Genomic DNA, 17,310 nt, shown 5'->3' with positions numbered 1-17,310 from the left:
CCCTGCTGTCCCTGTGGCTGCTGAACCCGGGGACCAGCAGGGCCTTCTGTCATTCCAAACGTGGTGTTGCCTGAACTCCAGGCCCCCTCGACAAGCAAAGCAAGTTAGGACCCTCCCAAGGAAAGGATCCGGTCTGTGGTCCTCTGCCAGCCAGGGTCCAGGGCCTGTGAACCAGAGCCCCATCCTCAGCTCCCCAGTGGGATCTGCTGCACACCAGCAAGGTCCTCTCCGGGGGGCCGGGACTGCAGAGGTCTGGTAATGAATTCTACCCCCACCAGGTGGCAGCACCACGGCTGGGAAACAGCAACGCCCCACTCCCAGTTCTAGGACACCGAGACAAGCCCAGAGGAAAGCACCCAAGCGTCTCACTCTGCTGAGGTCTCCTGACAAGGTGGGGAAGCTGCTGGCTGAGCAGCACCCGAGGTACAGGGATGTCTGGGCAAGGTACCGTTTCTTCTAGACTCTAGGGGAAAGCAGCACAGCCGGGGAAACTAGGTGACCGGGGAACGACCGCCAGACAGGCTGAAACACTGAAGTCCAAAGCCGTGTGGTTTATTGGGGGCTGGGGCCAAGCAGGAGATGGCAGTAGGGCGGCTACGTGTCACAGTCCTCGGGGATGGCCGCTGTGATGATGAGCGAGGGCTCCATGACACTCGGGCTCCCCAAGCTCTCCTCCGCACAGAGTCTCTGGCCAGGGAGCTGGGAGGCCAGGCCGCCCTGAGCCAGGGACGCCACGATGACCTCAGCAGAGCCCACCTCCAGCTCGGCGGGGGGCTGCAGTGCCACCACCACCATCTTCTCGTCCTCAATGACCAGGTTCCGGAGCTTGCGCTGCCGCGGATTGTAGTTCTCCACCCGGTCGTGGATCTCCATGTGCCTCCGGAGGTGGGCCTAGGGCGGAGGCAAGAGGCCTCAGGGCTGGCCCGGGAGAGGTGTGGGGCCCGAGGGGGCAGGAGCGCGGCCTCTGGCTCCAGGCCTACCTGCCGGGTGAACTTGTAGCCACACTCCGTGCACTCGAACTTCCTGACCCCCTTATGCCTTCTGACGTGCACGCGCAGCTGCTCCACGGCTGCGGAAGGGGAGGGAAGGGACCCGGCATCAGGAGAGGAGGGAAGTGAGCAGCTGGTGCTGCGGTGGGGGCAGTCCGGGTGTGTGGCTGCCTCACGGCCCCCCTCTGGCGGCAGCAGCACCCCGAGGGCCCTGCACAGAACCCTCCGGAGCTTCCACCCCCACCTTGCGGCAGCTCCAAGCTCGTCTTGAAGGCACAGGAAACGAGATCCTCCGGCAAGGTTTCATGCCAAAGAGGCGCACACAGAAGCGACTGCTGCCTCTTCCCGCAGAGACTCCAGCCTGCTCAGATCCCCCGCGGCACTCAGGGACATGCGAGGGATACAAAGCCAAGTACCTTTGAAGGTCTTCCCACAGATCTGGCAGAAGTGAGGCCGGCCCTCCTGGTGGCGGCTCGCCACGTGCCTCAGCAGGGGCCCCTTCTCCGTGAAGCGCTGCTCGCAGAACTCACAGCTGAACGGCCTCTCGCCCGTGTGGGTGCGGTTGTGCTTGTCCAGGCTGGCTGTGGGGACAAGACAGGGGAGCTCAGCCGCCGGGCCTCGGCCCCAGCACAGGGAAAGGCCGGGGCCGCCTCACCTTGCGTGCGGAAGGTCTTGCCGCAGAGGTGGCACTGGAAGGGCTTCTCGCCGGTGTGCGTGCGCAGGTGCATGTTGAGGTTGGCCTTCTGGGTGAAGGCGTGACTGCAGAACTCACAGACGTACGGCCTCTCGTTCCTGCCCGGGCGGGGGGACACAGACACCATCAGCAAGGGAAGCAGCCCCCTTCACTCTGCCCCTGGCCCAAGGAAACCATCCGCCCGAAGCACGGCCGCCTGACGCGGGGGACCAGGCCCTGGCTGAGACCCGCGGTGCGGAAGGAGGGCTGGGGCGGTGCCGGCAGGGAAAGGCGCACCAGCCCCATCCCGGGAGCCGCAGGACACTAAGACTCTCCCCCGACCCTTGGGCCCGGCAAACTCTCTTATCCCTCAGGTGCCGCCACCAGAGCGGCTCCAGTCCCACACAAGCCTCAGCTGAGTCTGTCTTCCAGGCCCACGCACCGGCCTGGGGAAAGACCACCTGTGCACACCTGTGCTTGGCCTTGATGTGCATCTGCAGGCCATTCCGGCTGGAGGCCCTGTGCCCACACTCCTCACACACGAACAGCTTCTCCCCACGGTGCTTGAAAGCCTCGTGCAGCTGCAGTTCCGTCCGGGACAGGAAGCACTTGGCACAGGTGGGACACTATACGACAGACGGAGCAAGACCGTGCTGAGGGCAGGGAGGGGCTCCCTGTCCTCCACAAACAGAAGCCACTGTAGCCCGCCTGGCTCTGACCACCTCTCGCCACTGCCAGTTCCCAGTGCCCAGCCGGCCCGGCACTCACGGCGTGGGGCTTGGGGGCGCCGTGCAGCTTGATCAGGTGGCTCTGCAAGTCCTTCTTCTGCATGAACTGCTGGGAGCAGGAGGAGCACTGGAAAACAGGCCCAAGGTCACCTCTTTGGCTACTCACACCAAGGGAACCCTGACTGCCCCCAGCTGTGGGGGCAGGAACCCAACAGCAGGGCCAAGCCTAAGATGCCAGGAGGTTCCGTGAGCTGGGGTAAAGAATGCTCCAGAGAGGGCTGCCAGTGCCATGCCCACAGGGACACGGAGCCCGCCCTCCATGGAAGGAAAGAAGGACCCAGAAAGGGCCAGTGTCCCAGCCCGAAAGTAGGGGACACAAGATGGGTAGGGAAGGCTGAGCACCTTGACAGCTAGCGAGGAGGCGGCACCTAGCATCATCCCATGTAGGGGGCTTGGCAAGAGGGATCCTGGGGCTGCCCCTCTGCCCACTGCCCTGGGGACAGGCCAAGCCTGACCTTGTAAGGCATCTCTCCGGTGTGGGACACCATGTGGACCCGCAGCTCCATCCTCCGGCGGAAGGTCTCCTGACACACGGAGCACGTGAAGACCTGGCAGTGTGAGGGGCAAGCAGGGCCGGCATCAGGGGGGGGCCTCTGCCTGCGACGGCAGCCTCTGCCCGGGCTTCCACTCGCTGCTGGGAGGAGTCTGCCCGAGGGGGGGGACGCTAGGGTGGGAGAGGGCAACACGTGACCTGCCTGCCCTGACCCTGCCGGTCGCCGAGCTCTACAAACCCCCCATGCCAGGCTGGGGCAGGGGCTGAGAGACCTCCCCCGCAACCCCCGGCAACAGGCCTCTAGGAAGAAGAGGGTGGAATTTAGTTGGCCACGTCACACGGGCCAGCCCACGGCGTGCGGGCAGGTGGCCTTTCTCAGCAGCCATCCCCCCCACTTAGACACCCCTTCTCCAGAGTCCCGGGGCCCACAGGGCAAGCCCAAAATGCCTCCCACCAAGTCCCTCCTGCTCTTGGGACCGATGTGCCCACCTGTGATACCAGGCAGTGGACTCGATGGCACCCAAGGACACTCCAGCTCTCTTGGATTTACAGTCCTAAGACTGTCTCCTGGGGGCCCCTCTCAGGAAGACAAAGGCCAGCGTGCTCTGCCCACAGATCCTGGGCCAACCCACAGGTACCTGTTCGGAGCGGTTCATGCAATTCCGGGCTTCGTGCTCCACGAGGTTCTCCTTCCGAAAGTAACACTTTCCACATTTGGGACACTCGAAGGGTTTCTCCCCAGTGTGTTTCCTGCCAGGAGAAGGCACAGAGGGTGTGGGGCCTGAGCGACTCCCCACCGCTCCCTCGCCCAGCGCCCCTCCGGCTCCCCCACCGGCAGTGCTGGGCTCCACAGCAGAGAGGAAGAGCAGTCCCGGCCATGACTCCCCACTTGGCTTGGTCAGACCTGGCTGACGAAGCCACACAGGTGCGCCCAGAAGCCCTCCTCCGCACGGGAGCCCGCACGGCTGCACATGGAGGGCCCTGCAGAGCCACACGGGCCCAGCTGGCCAGCATCTCACCACAGAAATAACCCCTGGGTCCAGACTCCCCAGAGAAACCGCACAGTCCGCCTCAACTTCTGTGGGCTTTGCCATCACGACCACAGCCAGAACCCGACCGCTTCGCCTGGCCTCCACTCCTACCGCCTCGTGCAGCCGGGCCGTCCCCTGCCTGAGCCCTGTCTCATGTGGTGCTCCACGCCTGCCTCGACACCGTGAACTCCAGCCTCCAGGGCGACCCTGAGATGTAGTCAGACCTCAGCGGCCCTTTGCTCCCAACCCTGCAACACTGCCCATTTCACCCCGAGGAAAGCCTGGCGCCTCGGAGGCACAGCCCGCCAGCCCCTTACATCGCTCCCCAGCTCTGGCCTCCCCGATGTTTGCCGACCCGCCCGCTCACTCTGGGGTCTCTACTCTGGCCCTCCTCGACCCACAACACTCCCCGCAGCCATTCTCTCGGTGAAGGTCCCACGTCCTGTGAGTCTCCTCCAAATTCCTTTCTTTAAAGCTGCACCACCACCTCCCCCTGAACCCTCCGACCTCTGGGCAGGGCTCTGCCCCTGCTTTCTTCTGTGGCACCTCCCATCTTCCACCACACGGTCAAGTTGGCATCTGTCAGTTCCAGTCTGCGCGGCCCTGCTGAGAGGCAGGCGCCCTGACGCCTCTGCTGCATTTGCTAAGCTACCCCCAAGCACGCACACCAGTCTTGTCAGCCGCCCAGCAGAACGAACGAGCTCATGAACCGTGACCTCAGAGCACCTGAGCACACTGGGAGCGCGCTCACCAGTCCTCCGAGGCCAGATGGTTCTCTCCTCTGCCCCTCCACGGACTGTCCTCATCCCAGTGACCTCATGACCCCGCGAGGGCATCATCCCTTCCCAGGTCTCAAGGCCAGTCCAGGAGCCTGCAGCCCAAGGTAGGGATGGGGACGGTGCCTGCACCCAAGCCTCCTGCTGGGGGAGCATCAGGCAGATGTGGACCAACCCAGGGGGCCTCCCACACTGGCACTTCCCCAGACCCCAGTGGCCACCGCTGCCCCAAAGCAGGGCGAGCAATCCTCAGCCGGCAGCGACTCCAGCTCATCACCGCCACCTTCCCAGAGCGCCACGCTGAGAAGGCGTGTGTGCCCCAACCTGGCCTGGCAAGAAATCAGCCTAGTGACGACTCGGACTATGAGACAGCAGGTCTAGAAAGCACGTCTCTAGCGGCCACCCCTGGAGGCCTTGCAGAGACCTGGAGCAGCGCTGTCAAGAAACCTGTGACCATGGAAACGTTCGGTCTGTGCTCAGTCAGCAGCCAGGGCCCCCACCAACTCCGGAACACTTGAAATGTGGCCAGTGCATCTAAGAAACGGAACTCATTTTTACTTTTATTTTGAGCTAGCATAGCTTCATATGGCATGTCGCTACCTTTCCAGACAATGCAGGTTTAAACAAACGACCATGTCCCCAGAATCACAAGAGGCACCAGCCTGAAAGACTGACATCTTGGCCCAAAGCCCACACTGCCAGGCTTTAGAAATACAGCACAGGCCACGCGTTTCTCTCGTCCCCTTAGCAGAGGGCAACTACAGGTCACGGTCCACAGTGCGTGGGACTTATTAACAAGTGTGCAAACACCCACTAGGAGTAGGAGAAGGAAGAAGAAATCTGACCCGAGGCCAGGTTCTCACTCCCCGATGAGGAGAGGCAGGTGGACATCGGGCACTACGTGAATCTGCAACGGAGCCCCCGGCCCCCACATGGCCCAAAAGAGTGCAGTGCAGGCCCCTCCCCTACCAAGAAAAGAGCGACAGGAAAAGAAAATTACAAAACAGACCGTTTACCTGTTGTGGACTTTTAGATAATATTTGCTGAGGAACTTTTTATGACATGTGGGGCATTCAACTGGCACCGCTGTACCTTTTCTGTTCTCAGCGGGCTCTGCTACCAGGGAACCTGCGCTCAGGGCTGGCTCAGCGGCACACGGCTTTCTGATCACGTTTGATTTCCTCCTGGTTGGCAAGGTCTCAGTCTCTGAAACGTAATCACCATCCCCGTCGTCCTCAACTTGAACCACCACTTCCCACTAGAGCAGAAAAGGCAGCAGGAAGCGAGGTCACCAAATTAATCAGCGGGAGTTCTGGGGAACAGATGTCCAGGGCAGCCAGCGCCATCCAGTTCCATCCCAAGGCCTAACCCACACACCTTCCCTTTATCGGTGACTGCTCCCATCAGGGTCCTAAGGCAGGTCACGTCGGAATCTTGGATTTGGAGAGCAGCGGCTCTCTCTGTGGGGAGCTGGAAGTCTGGCTGGATTTCACCACCGTCGGGAAACCCCTGTAACCCTGAGGCCAGCTATCCAACCCCAAGAGACTGCCAATCCTCGACAGCTGTGACTCATAGAAAGGTCAGAACGACTAGAGCCAGATTCCTAGGTTCAAAGAAAACCTATTCCAAACCCACATAACTAAGAATCTACTTAGGGGTCCAGATTACCCCAGAAGAGTGTCAATCTCTTCCCGCTGACTCCCACCTCCCCATTCCCAGCACCCTGGGCACAATACCTCATTATTCCCGCTCTGCAGCTGAACACCTTCAGCCTCAAAGGGCCTAGGGGGGACTTTGCAATCCTCGGGCTCCTTGTCCTCTGAGGGACAAAGCTTTAAGGTCGGCTTGAGTTTCCCACGGTGAAAGGAGGGGCTCTCGCTGTGGGCAGGGAGAGCAAGCTGGGGCCTCTCGGGGCTGTGATTGCCACTGATCTCCTGGTCCCTGGGGACCTGACCCAGCGCCTTCGAATCGTCCTCCTCCTCCAAGCCTGCCGGCTCCTTGAGGTGGCTGTTCACATTCCGGGGGCCAGGCTTCCCCAGCCCGCTTTGGCCACTCGTTGCCTGCCCCACTGAGGTTTTGGGCTTGAAACTCTGGCACAGCTCCACAGCCTCTGGCACTCGCAACTCCCTGGCTGCCAAGAGCACCTGATCCCGGTTTCCTGAGGTGAGAGCAAGGTGACCAGTATAGAAGAAGTCCAACAGGAGACCAAAGATCTCGGCGAAGCCGGCAGGGAGGACAACGCTGCCCCCTGAGCCATCCCCATAGAGGCTCTGGAAGAAGTGGCTGCAGCAGGCCAGGACACTCCAGTGGGCCTTGAACACCAGGCCCCCCACATCCAGGGTGGCATCACAGTACTGGCCCTTCTCCCGCTGCTTGTTGAGCTCCTGCAGAACCCTCACGCTGTGCTGGATGAAGGAGCCATCCATGGTCTGTCTGGAGGACAGGAAGGCAAAAGTGACACCCTGGCCGGCCCATCCCAGCAGGAGCGAGGGAAAGGGGGAAAGGGGAGGCGCACTCTGCTCAACCAGTCACCACTGATCTCAGCGAGGGCCTGGGTCAAGGTTAGAGCGTGCCAGCTGAGCCAGGAATGGGCTGAACGCCTCGGGGGGTGAGAGCCCGGCGAGCCGCCCACACCGGGTAGGGCAGGGACCACAGGGGGCGGAAGCATGGCTTGGCGGGGGACAGGACCGGCGTGAGGAGGTGCGGGTGGGAGGAATCAGTGTGGGAAAAGAATCGGGGGGTCGGCGCGAAGTGACCGGCCTGGCACGGCCAGAGGACCCGTGGCAGGAAAGGGCTGCGGGGGCAGACAGGTGAGCAGAACCCACGGCGCGCCCACACGTCCCGGGAGGCCGGGCGGAAGGCGGCCACGGCGGCCCGCAGCTCTTCCCTCCCTCGCCCCGTTCCCCCCGATGTCCTCACCCCGGCCCGTGCCCCCCGCGTCGGCTCCACCGACCCCGGACCTCGTTGTCTCCACAGCACCCCTGACCAACTGCCCAGACCTTACGTGCACGGCCGACCGTACGGAGACGCCGCCGCCGCCGTCGCCGCCGTCGCCGCCGCAGGACGTGACGTCAGGGCGCGCCGGACGGAGCGAAAGACCCGGAGGCGCAGGGCTTTGGCACCGCCCTCGGGGCGGGGCCACGCAGAGAACGGCCAATGGGGTGGGGCGAGGGGGCCGGGCCCAGTTCTCTAGGCGTCGGGCTCGCCTCCCGGAGTTGCTTGGCAACGCCCAGCTGGGCGCCGGCTCTTCGCCCGGCCGGGGCCCCGTCAGGGGGTTCCGGCTGCGGTTGGGCCCCGCGGCGGCCTCGCCCCACCCTCGCCCCAGACAGCAAGCGCAGCCGGGACGCACATTTCACCGCTTTATTGGCAGCCCGGAGCCTGGGCCGGACTCCGCGAGCGTACACCTTGCGGGTCCAGGGGCCTCCCGGAGAGCGCAGGCCGCGCGCGCCTCGCTCGACCCGCGACCCCCGAGCCGGAGGAGGTGTCAGGCCCGCCCCTCACCCCCATCCCAGGGCTGGCCCTGCCCGCCTCCGCGGTCAGGTGGAGCCGCAGCGCCGCGTGTAGTCCTGGATGGAGGCCTGGAAGTGCTCGGCGCTGTTGAGATCCGGGCGGCGCAGGATCACGTAGCACTTGGGGAGGAAATAACCGCCGAAGCCGCCGCTCAGGCTGCTCAGCGCCGCCAGCACGTGGACCGCGGGCAGATACTTGCCCTGGTAGACGCTGGCCGTGGTGAAGAAGCCGATCCAGGCCACGAAGTTGAGGAGCAGGCTGAAGGTGACGCATTTGGCCTCATTGTAGTTCTCTGGCAGGTCCTTGCCCAGGTAGCTGCAGGCAAAGGCGCTGAGGGACAGGAGGCCGTTGTAGGCGAAAGCCAACAGGAAGCCCACTGAGTTGGCCTCTGTGCAGTCCAGCACCACCAGCTGAGGGAAGCGCTGGTACTCCCTGGTGGGCCGCGGGGTCCACACCGCAAGCCAAGTCAGACAGATGAGCAGCTGGGCCACTGAACTGGTGACCACAAATAGGCTGGGACCATGGTTTCGGACCCAGGCGTGGTAGAAGGTGGGTACCTTGGCAGAAAACTTGAAGATAAAGACCAGTTGGAAGGAGCGGATTGTCAGGCAGGACAGGAAGATGGCAAAACAGAGGGCAAAGAGGCCTTGGCGCAGCAAGCACGTGGGCAGGGTAGGCTCCCCGAAGAAGCCATAGAGCCCGCAGCTGCCCCCTGCCAGGGAGCCCAGCATGAAGAAGCACAGCCTGCCCCCAGCTGACCTCACCACGGGGGTCTCTAAATGCCAGGCAAACAGGCCAGCAGTCCCAGTCACCAGCACCAGGAGCAGGGTGTTAGCTGCCAGCAGCACCCAAGAGAAGGGTTCATGCCAAGTCAAGAACACCACGGTGCGTGGGAAGCAGGTTTCACTTCCCTCAGGTGCCCATTCTTCTTTCCCACAAGGCTGGCAGCTGTGGAGGTCTGGAAGGAAAGCCAGAAGGCTCCTGAGAGCTAGAAGAGCAGAACAGGAGTGAGGAAGGGAGGCCGCATAGGCCTGCAGGGTGCTAGGAGGGCTGTCCCACAGGAGCTGGGCGCTACTGGGCGCGGTGAGATGGGGGTGGCCCTGAGTGTGGTCCCCAGGCCAAGTGTTTCTTCAAGATGCCTGTATGAATTACAGATTCTGGCGATGCTTGGGTACGTTCTAACTAGCTCATGAACCCCTGGGCTTGGAAACCAAGAGGTCCTTAGGGAGAACCTCACTCTGGGGACTCTGCCCACATACCAGTGAGGCCATAGGAGCAGTCAGCCCTGGAGGAAGGGTATTTTCATCCCTCCCCAGCACTTCCCTTAACCAAATCCACCTTCCTGTGCTGCCATTCTGTGGTTTCTCTGACTCTGAGAACAGAAGACACACATTTCCATGCCCACAGAGAGGTGAAGGAAAGAATGTGGCTCATGGGATCCAGCTCTGGGCTGAGCCCTTAGCTACCCCAATTTGCTCTCTGATCTTAACCTTCTATCGCTGGGTGGAATATGTTGATTCTTCAGCTGCAGATACAACAGTGTCTGCATTCAGGCCAAGCTGTTCAAGGTGCTGGCTGTCTTCAGCATGGGCAATGGGAGGGACTTTGCACAGGTAGCATGGGAGTGTCCAAGGGAACATAGCTACATCTGTTTGCATAAAGACATTGAATTTAGGATAAAGTTGCTCCTGTAGGAATTGGGCTGGGAGCTCTCTAGTAAAAGACATAGTGGGTCTGAGGACTTCAACTGCTTGTTTCTTTCTGCTTCGTCGGAATTCAGTTTGGTGGCAGGTGTTCTCCGTCCCATACCTAATAGGCAGCGAAGTGAGCAAGGCCCTGGTTTTGCACATGTGTGACCCAAGGGGGATCCCCTCATCTGCTCTACAGACCCTAGGAGTGCCCAGTCATCGCCCACTCTCTTGGGCACTCACCACTCTTGTTGAGGAAGGTCCCGGCCTCACAAGGCACACACTCAAAGCAGCAGTGGTAGAAACCCACAATGACCCGCTGGTGCCCTTCCAGACAGTCACTGGAGCACACGGACTTAGGCACCTGCAAGAAGCCACAGGTGTTTTTAACCATACGGAGTGGCTCAGGTGAAGAGATGCTCACGTGTAGAATGGGCAATGATCTCTGTGCATCTGTTTTCGCTGCTCACTCCCAGGGCAGAGCCCCTGGTTTTGTAAACCAGCAGCAGCCAACCATCTGGGTATTGCCTGGGGGGCTGCCCTGGCAGGGCTGGATAGAGCCTTGTTGGCCGAGTACCTGGAATCCCCCTCCGGCTCTTTGTAAGCTGTGTCCAGAGCATCCCCAGGCTCCAGGCTGCCCATAAGGCAGTCCCCTGGCGCGGGACCATGTCTCTTACCTGGTTGTCCTTTCCGTGCCACCGGATTTTGGTTTTATTTATGTCCAGCTGAACTGGAGGACCCGTGGAGGAGCCAATGACCCTGAAGGTCCACTTGGAGCCACTCCAGTCCCAGGCAATTATATCATAGCTGCTGAGAGGATCCCCTTTGTTATTAAACATCACATTATCCTCATGTAGAAGGAAATTCACTTTGCGGATCTGTTCCAGAAGCTGAAATAAACAGGCATCAGGAAGCTGTCCTAGATAGCAAAGACGGTTCCTTCTCGGTCGCCCCGACCTAGAAGGCTCAGGAAGCAAGTGCCTGGGGCCTTGTGCTTCTATTGAGGTGGCTTCCGTCCATCTGGAAATTCAGATCCCTCCTCCTCCAAGGAAGCCCCCCAACCCTCCCAACCAGCCTCCTGAGAGGAAGCGTCTAACAAAGGACCTCCTTTACACTGATTTTCAGTCCTGGATCTGAAGCATGGTGAGGGGGAGGGACTGAGGTTCAGAGAAGCGAAGCCTAAGAGAGGACATCAGTCCTCTGATCAGTGGCCTTTGTCCCCTACCCCGGTACCTAGTTATGCCAGAGAGTGATCACTGTGCTTGCCTCAGGTAATCACCCTGTTTCAGGGTGCCAAGGGCTGGGCTCCCTTACCTGCCAGGGATAGACCTTGTCCCTGGAACAGGCTCCAGAGGCACAGTCCAGGAGCTGGTGCAGGCCATGCGCCACTGCATAGACAGCCCGGTAGACGTTGTAGGCAGAGCTCATGGAGAAGGCGCTGAGTTTGGGCATCTGCTGTGCCGTGAAACCCCGGCACTCCCTGCACAGTTGGTTGCTGCTACACCAGGAGCCCTCGGAGCAAGGTCCATAGGCCCCCTTAGCTGCCCGGACATGGGCCTCTTCAAACTCCTTCAGGCCAGGGACAAGCCTCTGCTGGATGGCCACACCCAGCACCGTGCCGATGCCCCAGATCCCGGGCACGCTGCTGATGTGTCTGGAGATGGCCCAGTCCTCGGAGGCGATCCACACCTTGGCGGTGAGGTTGGTCAGCACCACGGACTCGAAGAACACCCTGGCCAGCTGCCTGCTGGAGAAGACGACCACCACGGTGGTCCTCGCTCGGGCCAGGTGAAGCATCATGGCCTGCATCCTCTCACTCCCCGGGTAGGCAGAGAAGGGTATGATATCCTTGAAGGCAATGCAGATGCCCTGCTGGGGGGCCAGCTCCTCCAGTGCTTGCACCCCCAGCTGCCCATAGTCGCCGTCGCTGCCCACCAGCGAGATCCAGACCCACCCAAACCTCTGCAGCAGCAGCACCAGGACCTCCACCTGGTGCTCATCACTGGGGATGGTGCGCAGAAACGACGGGTAATACCGCTTCACTCCGAGCATCCTACTGCTGGCCTCGTAGCTGACCTGTGGGGGTTCCGTTCAGCAAGTTCAGTGGCATCAGTCTCAACTCAGCGCCCCCCCCTACTGCTGGCCCTTTGCTGGGTACTGGGACCTGGGGAGGAGGGACACCTGGTTCCTGCCTGGCCCTCAAGGAGAGCTCCGCTGGACATAGGAGGCTGACAAGGTACATCTGGGGAAGAGGCAGAAACCCAAGGGGAAGGGAATAGAAGCTGCACAGAGGGAGTGAAATGACCCAGGAGGTCAGAGGCAGATGACCTGTCTGGAAGAAGGAGCACAAAAGTCAGTCTGTCTGGTCAGGGCAGAAGGCCTTAATTGTCAGGCTCAGAGACCTGGTCTTTATCTATAGACCATGGGGAGCCCCTAAATGTTTAGCCAGAGAAGTGATATGGTCCAACTTGTGCTTTAGGAGTGTGTCTCCGATTTCAATGAGGAACATGTTAGAAGAGGCTCAAGACCAGAGTCGGGAGAACCCTTAGAAGGCTGATGGAACCGTCTAGATGACAGAAGTTGGTGGTCTGAGTTAGAGCTGTGGCAGTGGTGAGGTAGAAGAGGGGACAGACTGAGCAGCATTTAGAAGGTAAATGCAGAGGCCACGGTGATGGGCTAACTGGGGGGTGGGGGGCAGAGGACTGTAGGTAGGCCTGCCCATTTCCTGGCTTGAGTAGAGAAGCAGGAGGGAGGGATGCAGGAAGAAAGAAGCTCCAGTTTTCTAGGGAGATAACTCAGTTTGGGGCCTGCTGGGTCCAGGCAGTGGAGACCCTGGATGAGCTTCCAGGAAGGAGGCTCAGAGCTTAGAACACAGGGACTGAAAAGCATCTGTTGGATTTGGAGACCGAGAAAGCCCTCCAGGTCACAACAAGAGCAGGAGTGGTGGGCCAGCGGCCAGGGCAGGAGGTTGAGAAGCAAATGGCAAGAGGGGAGCGAACAGGACTAGCAGCCCTGCAGGTCAGTTTCCGTGGAACGGGGGCAGGAGGACAGTGCTGGGAGGGGAGGTGCCCAAAAGATGGGCAGGCTGGCTGACAGGCTTACAGGCTGCCGAGGAAAGGCTGACAAGCAGAGGAGGGGGCAAGGCCTGGGGTTCAGCCCTCTGAGTGGTGGACTGCACCTCTCTGAGCCTAAGCCTGTGCCTGGACAGGGAGAGGAAGGCAGGAGAAGAGGGAGCGCAGGGGAGAAGTGGAGTCTGGGCGCAGGAAACGAAGGGTGTTCCTTCCTTCATAAAGAAGACGGTGCGCGCAGAGTGAAGGGCCTTCTAAGGAGAATGGGTTTTCTCCGGACCACTGAAGCAAGAAGGTCTGGAAGCAGCACTTGGGGAGGAAGAAAGAAATGGTGGCGCCAGGACTGTGACGGGGCAGAACCCCCTGCAATGTGACTCAGAGTGGTGACCACCCAGAAGATGCAGGGGGCCAGACTGGCCCGGGGGCCCAGCAGTTCCAGCCCACCACCCCCAGCCGCAACTGGCCTTGCCAGAAGGGGAGGGGGACACACTGCTGGGGCCCCCAGCTTACCAGGGGCACCAGAAAGGGGCTCAGCAGGGCTGCGGTGGTGGCAGCGTGGCTGGTGGTGTCAGGCCCAATCACTGCCAGCGCTGCAGGGGAGTAGTGGGCGGGGTTTGCCCGGACCTCTATGTGATGCGTCCCCAGCACAGAGAGCACATTTAGTGTGGCATACACGTTGGCCGACTCGGAGCACACATCGTACAGCTGGTACCCCAAGGTGACATTGGGCAACAGGGCCGTGGAGTTGTTGATCTCCTCGACGCCAAAGCGCATGGCCTGGAAGAGGTGGTAGCCATGGCCATTGAAGCTGTTGGGTCTGTGGAGAGAGCCAGGCTGAGAGCCAAGAAGAGCAAGGCCTTGCTGCAACCCTCTTTGGAGGGTAGGAAGGAAACTCGGTGGTCATCTGTCCAGTGCCCATAACCGTGACCTCAGTGTGGGCCCTGTGCCATACACACAGTTGTGTTAACAGGCCTTTGGGTGGGGTGGGGGGTACAAGTGGGAGAAACCGCAAACCACGCCCCCCAGATGAGCATATTAGCGGTGGAAGCCAATGAAGTCCGGTGTCAGAGACACCTGCTGCGGCTGGGGTTCTCCAGAGAAACAGCCAACTGCATGTACAGAGAGAAGGAAGGTGGTTTTAAGGAATTGGCTCACGTGGTTGTGGGGCCAACAAGTGTGACGTGTGCAGGGCAGGCCAGAAATGCCCTCCGTGGCTGATGCTGCCATCTTGAGTGTGAAGGCCGAATTCCTTCCTTATTAGGGGACCTCAGTCTTTTCTCTTAAGGTCTTCAGCTGATTGGATGAGGCCCACCCACACGACGGAAAACCATCTGCTTTACTCACCGTGTTGAGTTAAATGTTAACCTTCACGGCAGCATCTAGCCTGGTGTTTGGCCAAACAACTGGGCACCATACCCTGGTCAGGCTGACACAAAAAGTTAACCACACACCTGTTTAACCTTGTTTAACTAGTGCTTCTCACCAGGACACTCATGAATGTGGTGAGGGCCTGTGTTCCTCACTGCCTCTTGGGAACTACTGGCTGCGTCCCTACAGGGACAGGGTTCAGGTCTGCTAAAGAGTGTGTAGGCACATTCCCCCTCCCACCCTCTGTGCCTGCTGGAAGGGTCTTGCATCATCATTTCTATCACTTCTGTCCTTGAGTCCCTCAGAGGAAACTCAGTGCCTCCCACCGTGCTGCCTTCAGAAGTGGGTGTCCACGTGTCTCCTCTTCCCCAAATCTTCTCTTCCCTGGCTCCTATCTGTAGCTCTTGGGGCCAGACTTCCTGCACTAGGCTCTCCAGAACCTTCCTCCTCTGTGAATCTCAGATGTGCTTTATGTTCGAGGCATCCTGCCACTGAGTTCCGGTCCGTCATCGACCATCCCAAATCTTCAACTTGCACAGATGGCAAACAGCTTATCTTCTCTAGGAGAAAAGCAGATGTTTTTCTCTACCGACCCTCAACTTCAGGAAGGCAAGGCACTGATCTAAGATATGTTTACTAAACTCCTAAAGCATCTACTGCTTTTCCTTTCTCCTCATGGGAAACCAGGCTTGTCATTGGGATTCTCAGGAGTTTGAACCTGGAGAGGAGCAGGGAGGGCATGGAAGCCAGGAAAAGTCATAATTGCTTAATCCTCTTTTTTTTAAAGATTTTTTTTTTTTAATTTGACAGGTCACAAGTAGGCAGAGAGAGAGGGGAAAGCAGGCTCCCCGCTGAGCAGAGAGCCCGACGTGGGGCTCGATCCCAGGACTCTGGGATCATGACCTGAGCCAAAGGCAAACACTTAACTGAGCCACCCAAGCACCCCCATGCTTGCTTAATCCTTGTCACCTCCTAATGTCACAAAGCCTAGAAACCACTGGAAGGGGATTACAAAAAAATAACTCTAATAGCCAGGACAAAATGACCTATTACAAAATGGAACCTGAGCAAAAGTGCCAGGGAAGGGGCTCCTGGGTGGCTCAGTTCATTGGGCATCTGCGTTTGGCTCAGGTCGTGACCCACGGTCCTGGGACTGAGTCCCACATTGGGCTCCCTGGTCAGTGGGGAGCTTGCTTCTCCCTCTGCCTCTCCCCCTACTTGTGCTTGCTCCCTCTCTGTCAAATAAATAAAATCTTAAAAAAAAAAGAAGTTGAAGGAGGAGGAAGAGGGGGAGGAGGAGGAGGAGAAGAAGAAGAAGAGGAAGAGGACGAGGAGGAAGAAGGAGAAATGGCGCCAGGGAAGGTCTAGCCAGGGCTTGAAGGTGGTGGCTGTAGGATGGCGAGGGACTGGAGGTGGTTCAGGCGGCAGCCCCAGGGGCAGAAAGGGCATGGTCTCCACCAAGGAGGGCCGGCAGAGGGCCTTTTAGGCACAGGACCCCTCACTCACCTGTCACAGACAGTCACCGTGGGCCTGCGTCTCACCCCTGGACAGTGAGAGTGCACAGGGAACAGACCTGCAAGGAGGTAATCCCCGGCGAGGCTGAAGTCAGGAGACAGTTCTGTGTCGTGGCAGCTGAGGGCCCAGCAGCAGGAGAGGGAGAGCAGCCGGCTGACCAGGTGAGCTGCCAGGAGTGACATGCTGGCCAGACGCTCCTGCGCCTGGCATGGCCGAGCAGAGCTCTCTGACCACGTTGCCGTTTAAATAGGATAGACAGCAGCCGCCCAGATGCTTCCCAATTTCATGCCTGTGTCAGGGGTGGGGCTGGAACCCAGTCGTAGGAACGTGGCTGCTTGCCTTGGCCTTCTGGGCCTGTGGTCTTTCTCAGGAACTGGGCAGGGGGAAGGCACGGATGCAAACCAGGTGGCACGCACTGACCCTTCCTTGGCATGCTTGTGGCTTCTGTCCTTGCTCTGGTGCCTGTGGTTGCACCTGGCTCAGAGAGGGAGCCCCAAGGGCACCTGGCTGGCTGCATGGGTTAAGCAGCTGACTCTTGATCTTGGCTCAGGTCTTGATCTCAAGGTCTTGGGTTAAAGCCCCATGCTGAGCTCCACCCTGGGCACTGATCCTACTTAAAGAAACAGAGAAGGGAGCCCTGGCATTTGGGGGGATGGTGGTCAGAGACAGGAGGCAGAGACAGAGCTTCTCTGGGGGACAGAATGTGGAGGCTCCTGTGGGTTTTATTTATTTTTAAAAGATTTCATTTATTTGACAGCGAGAGAACCAGAGAGCACAAGCAGAGGGAATGGCAGAGGGAGAGGGAGAAGCGGGCTCTGCATGGAGCAGAGAGCCCTATGCGGGGCTCCTATGCGGGGCTCGATTCCAGGCCCCTGGGATCATGACCTGAGCTAAAGGCAGACGCTGAACCATCGGAGCCACCCAGGAGCCCTGAGAGCTGTGGATCTTAGAACTTTTTACCCGGGCCTCAGTTTACTAAATGAGACATAGCTTTGAGTTGAGCTCCCAGCCTGTTTTCTGACACCGAAATTTTGAGTGAATCGTGGTGGGTTTGCCTTGTTATCCACTGGGGCTCTGTTCAGCCCGAAGACAACTGCATGCAAACACAGTATGCAAATAGACCGGTTTTGCTTAAACCGCCAATCCTGGTTCTTTTTCTGCAAGAAAAAAAATCCAAGTGGATTTCCGGAATGGTGGCCCAGGACTCAAAGCGGGGTATCTGGCCGGGGTGGGGCTTTTGCATAATGTAAATGGGGCCCGCGGAGGGACGGCCCGGAGGGGTGCGGCCAAGGCTGAGGCCCCGGAATCCCCAGGCCCGCGGGAGCCTCGGAGGGGCCTGTGGAGGCCCAGGTGCGCTGCCGGGAGCCCCCGGTAGAGGGCGCCCGCGGCTCCAGGACGCTTCCTTCTGCCT

General features: G+C 59.8%; 2 protein-coding genes across 15 annotated transcripts; both read right to left on the bottom strand.

Moving 5' to 3' along the window:
- Positions 1-531: 531 nt before the first annotated feature.
- ZBTB48 (zinc finger and BTB domain containing 48) lies at positions 532-8,647 on the bottom strand. 14 transcript variants are annotated; one of them, XM_082686811.1, is made up of 12 exons: positions 7,755-8,647; positions 6,487-7,183; positions 6,128-6,220; positions 5,767-6,008; positions 3,582-3,693; positions 2,906-2,998; positions 2,431-2,517; positions 2,134-2,288; positions 1,645-1,781; positions 1,406-1,570; positions 981-1,069; positions 532-891 (listed from the first exon to the last, which is right to left on the bottom strand). In XM_082686811.1, exons 2-12 carry the CDS (start codon positions 7,174-7,176, stop codon positions 595-597), a joined length of 2,160 nt encoding a protein of 719 aa, XP_082542937.1. In that variant the 5' UTR covers positions 7,177-7,183; positions 7,755-8,647; the 3' UTR covers positions 532-594. The 14 variants fall into 14 exon arrangements, with proteins under 14 accessions (XP_082542937.1, XP_082542939.1, XP_082542936.1 ...); XM_082686813.1 differs by having other exon boundaries at positions 6,487-7,179; positions 7,750-7,828; XM_082686810.1 differs by having other exon boundaries at positions 7,750-7,827.
- On the bottom strand, positions 8,287-16,997 carry TAS1R1 (taste 1 receptor member 1; the record flags this gene model as incomplete). Its single annotated transcript, XM_082686824.1, has 6 exons — positions 15,891-16,997; positions 13,527-13,833; positions 11,263-12,024; positions 10,626-10,838; positions 10,192-10,312; positions 8,287-9,218 (listed from the first exon to the last, which is right to left on the bottom strand). Exons 1-6 carry the CDS (start codon positions 16,079-16,081, stop codon positions 8,287-8,289), a joined length of 2,526 nt encoding a protein of 841 aa, XP_082542950.1. The 5' UTR covers positions 16,082-16,997.
- Between the last annotated feature and the right edge of the window lie 313 nt (positions 16,998-17,310).

Source organism: Mustela nivalis (assembly GCF_964662115.1).
Source record: "Mustela nivalis genome assembly, chromosome: 10".
Classification (NCBI taxonomy): Eukaryota; Metazoa; Chordata; class Mammalia; order Carnivora; family Mustelidae; genus Mustela; species Mustela nivalis.
This window is presented reverse-complemented; position numbering and strand designations above follow the sequence as displayed.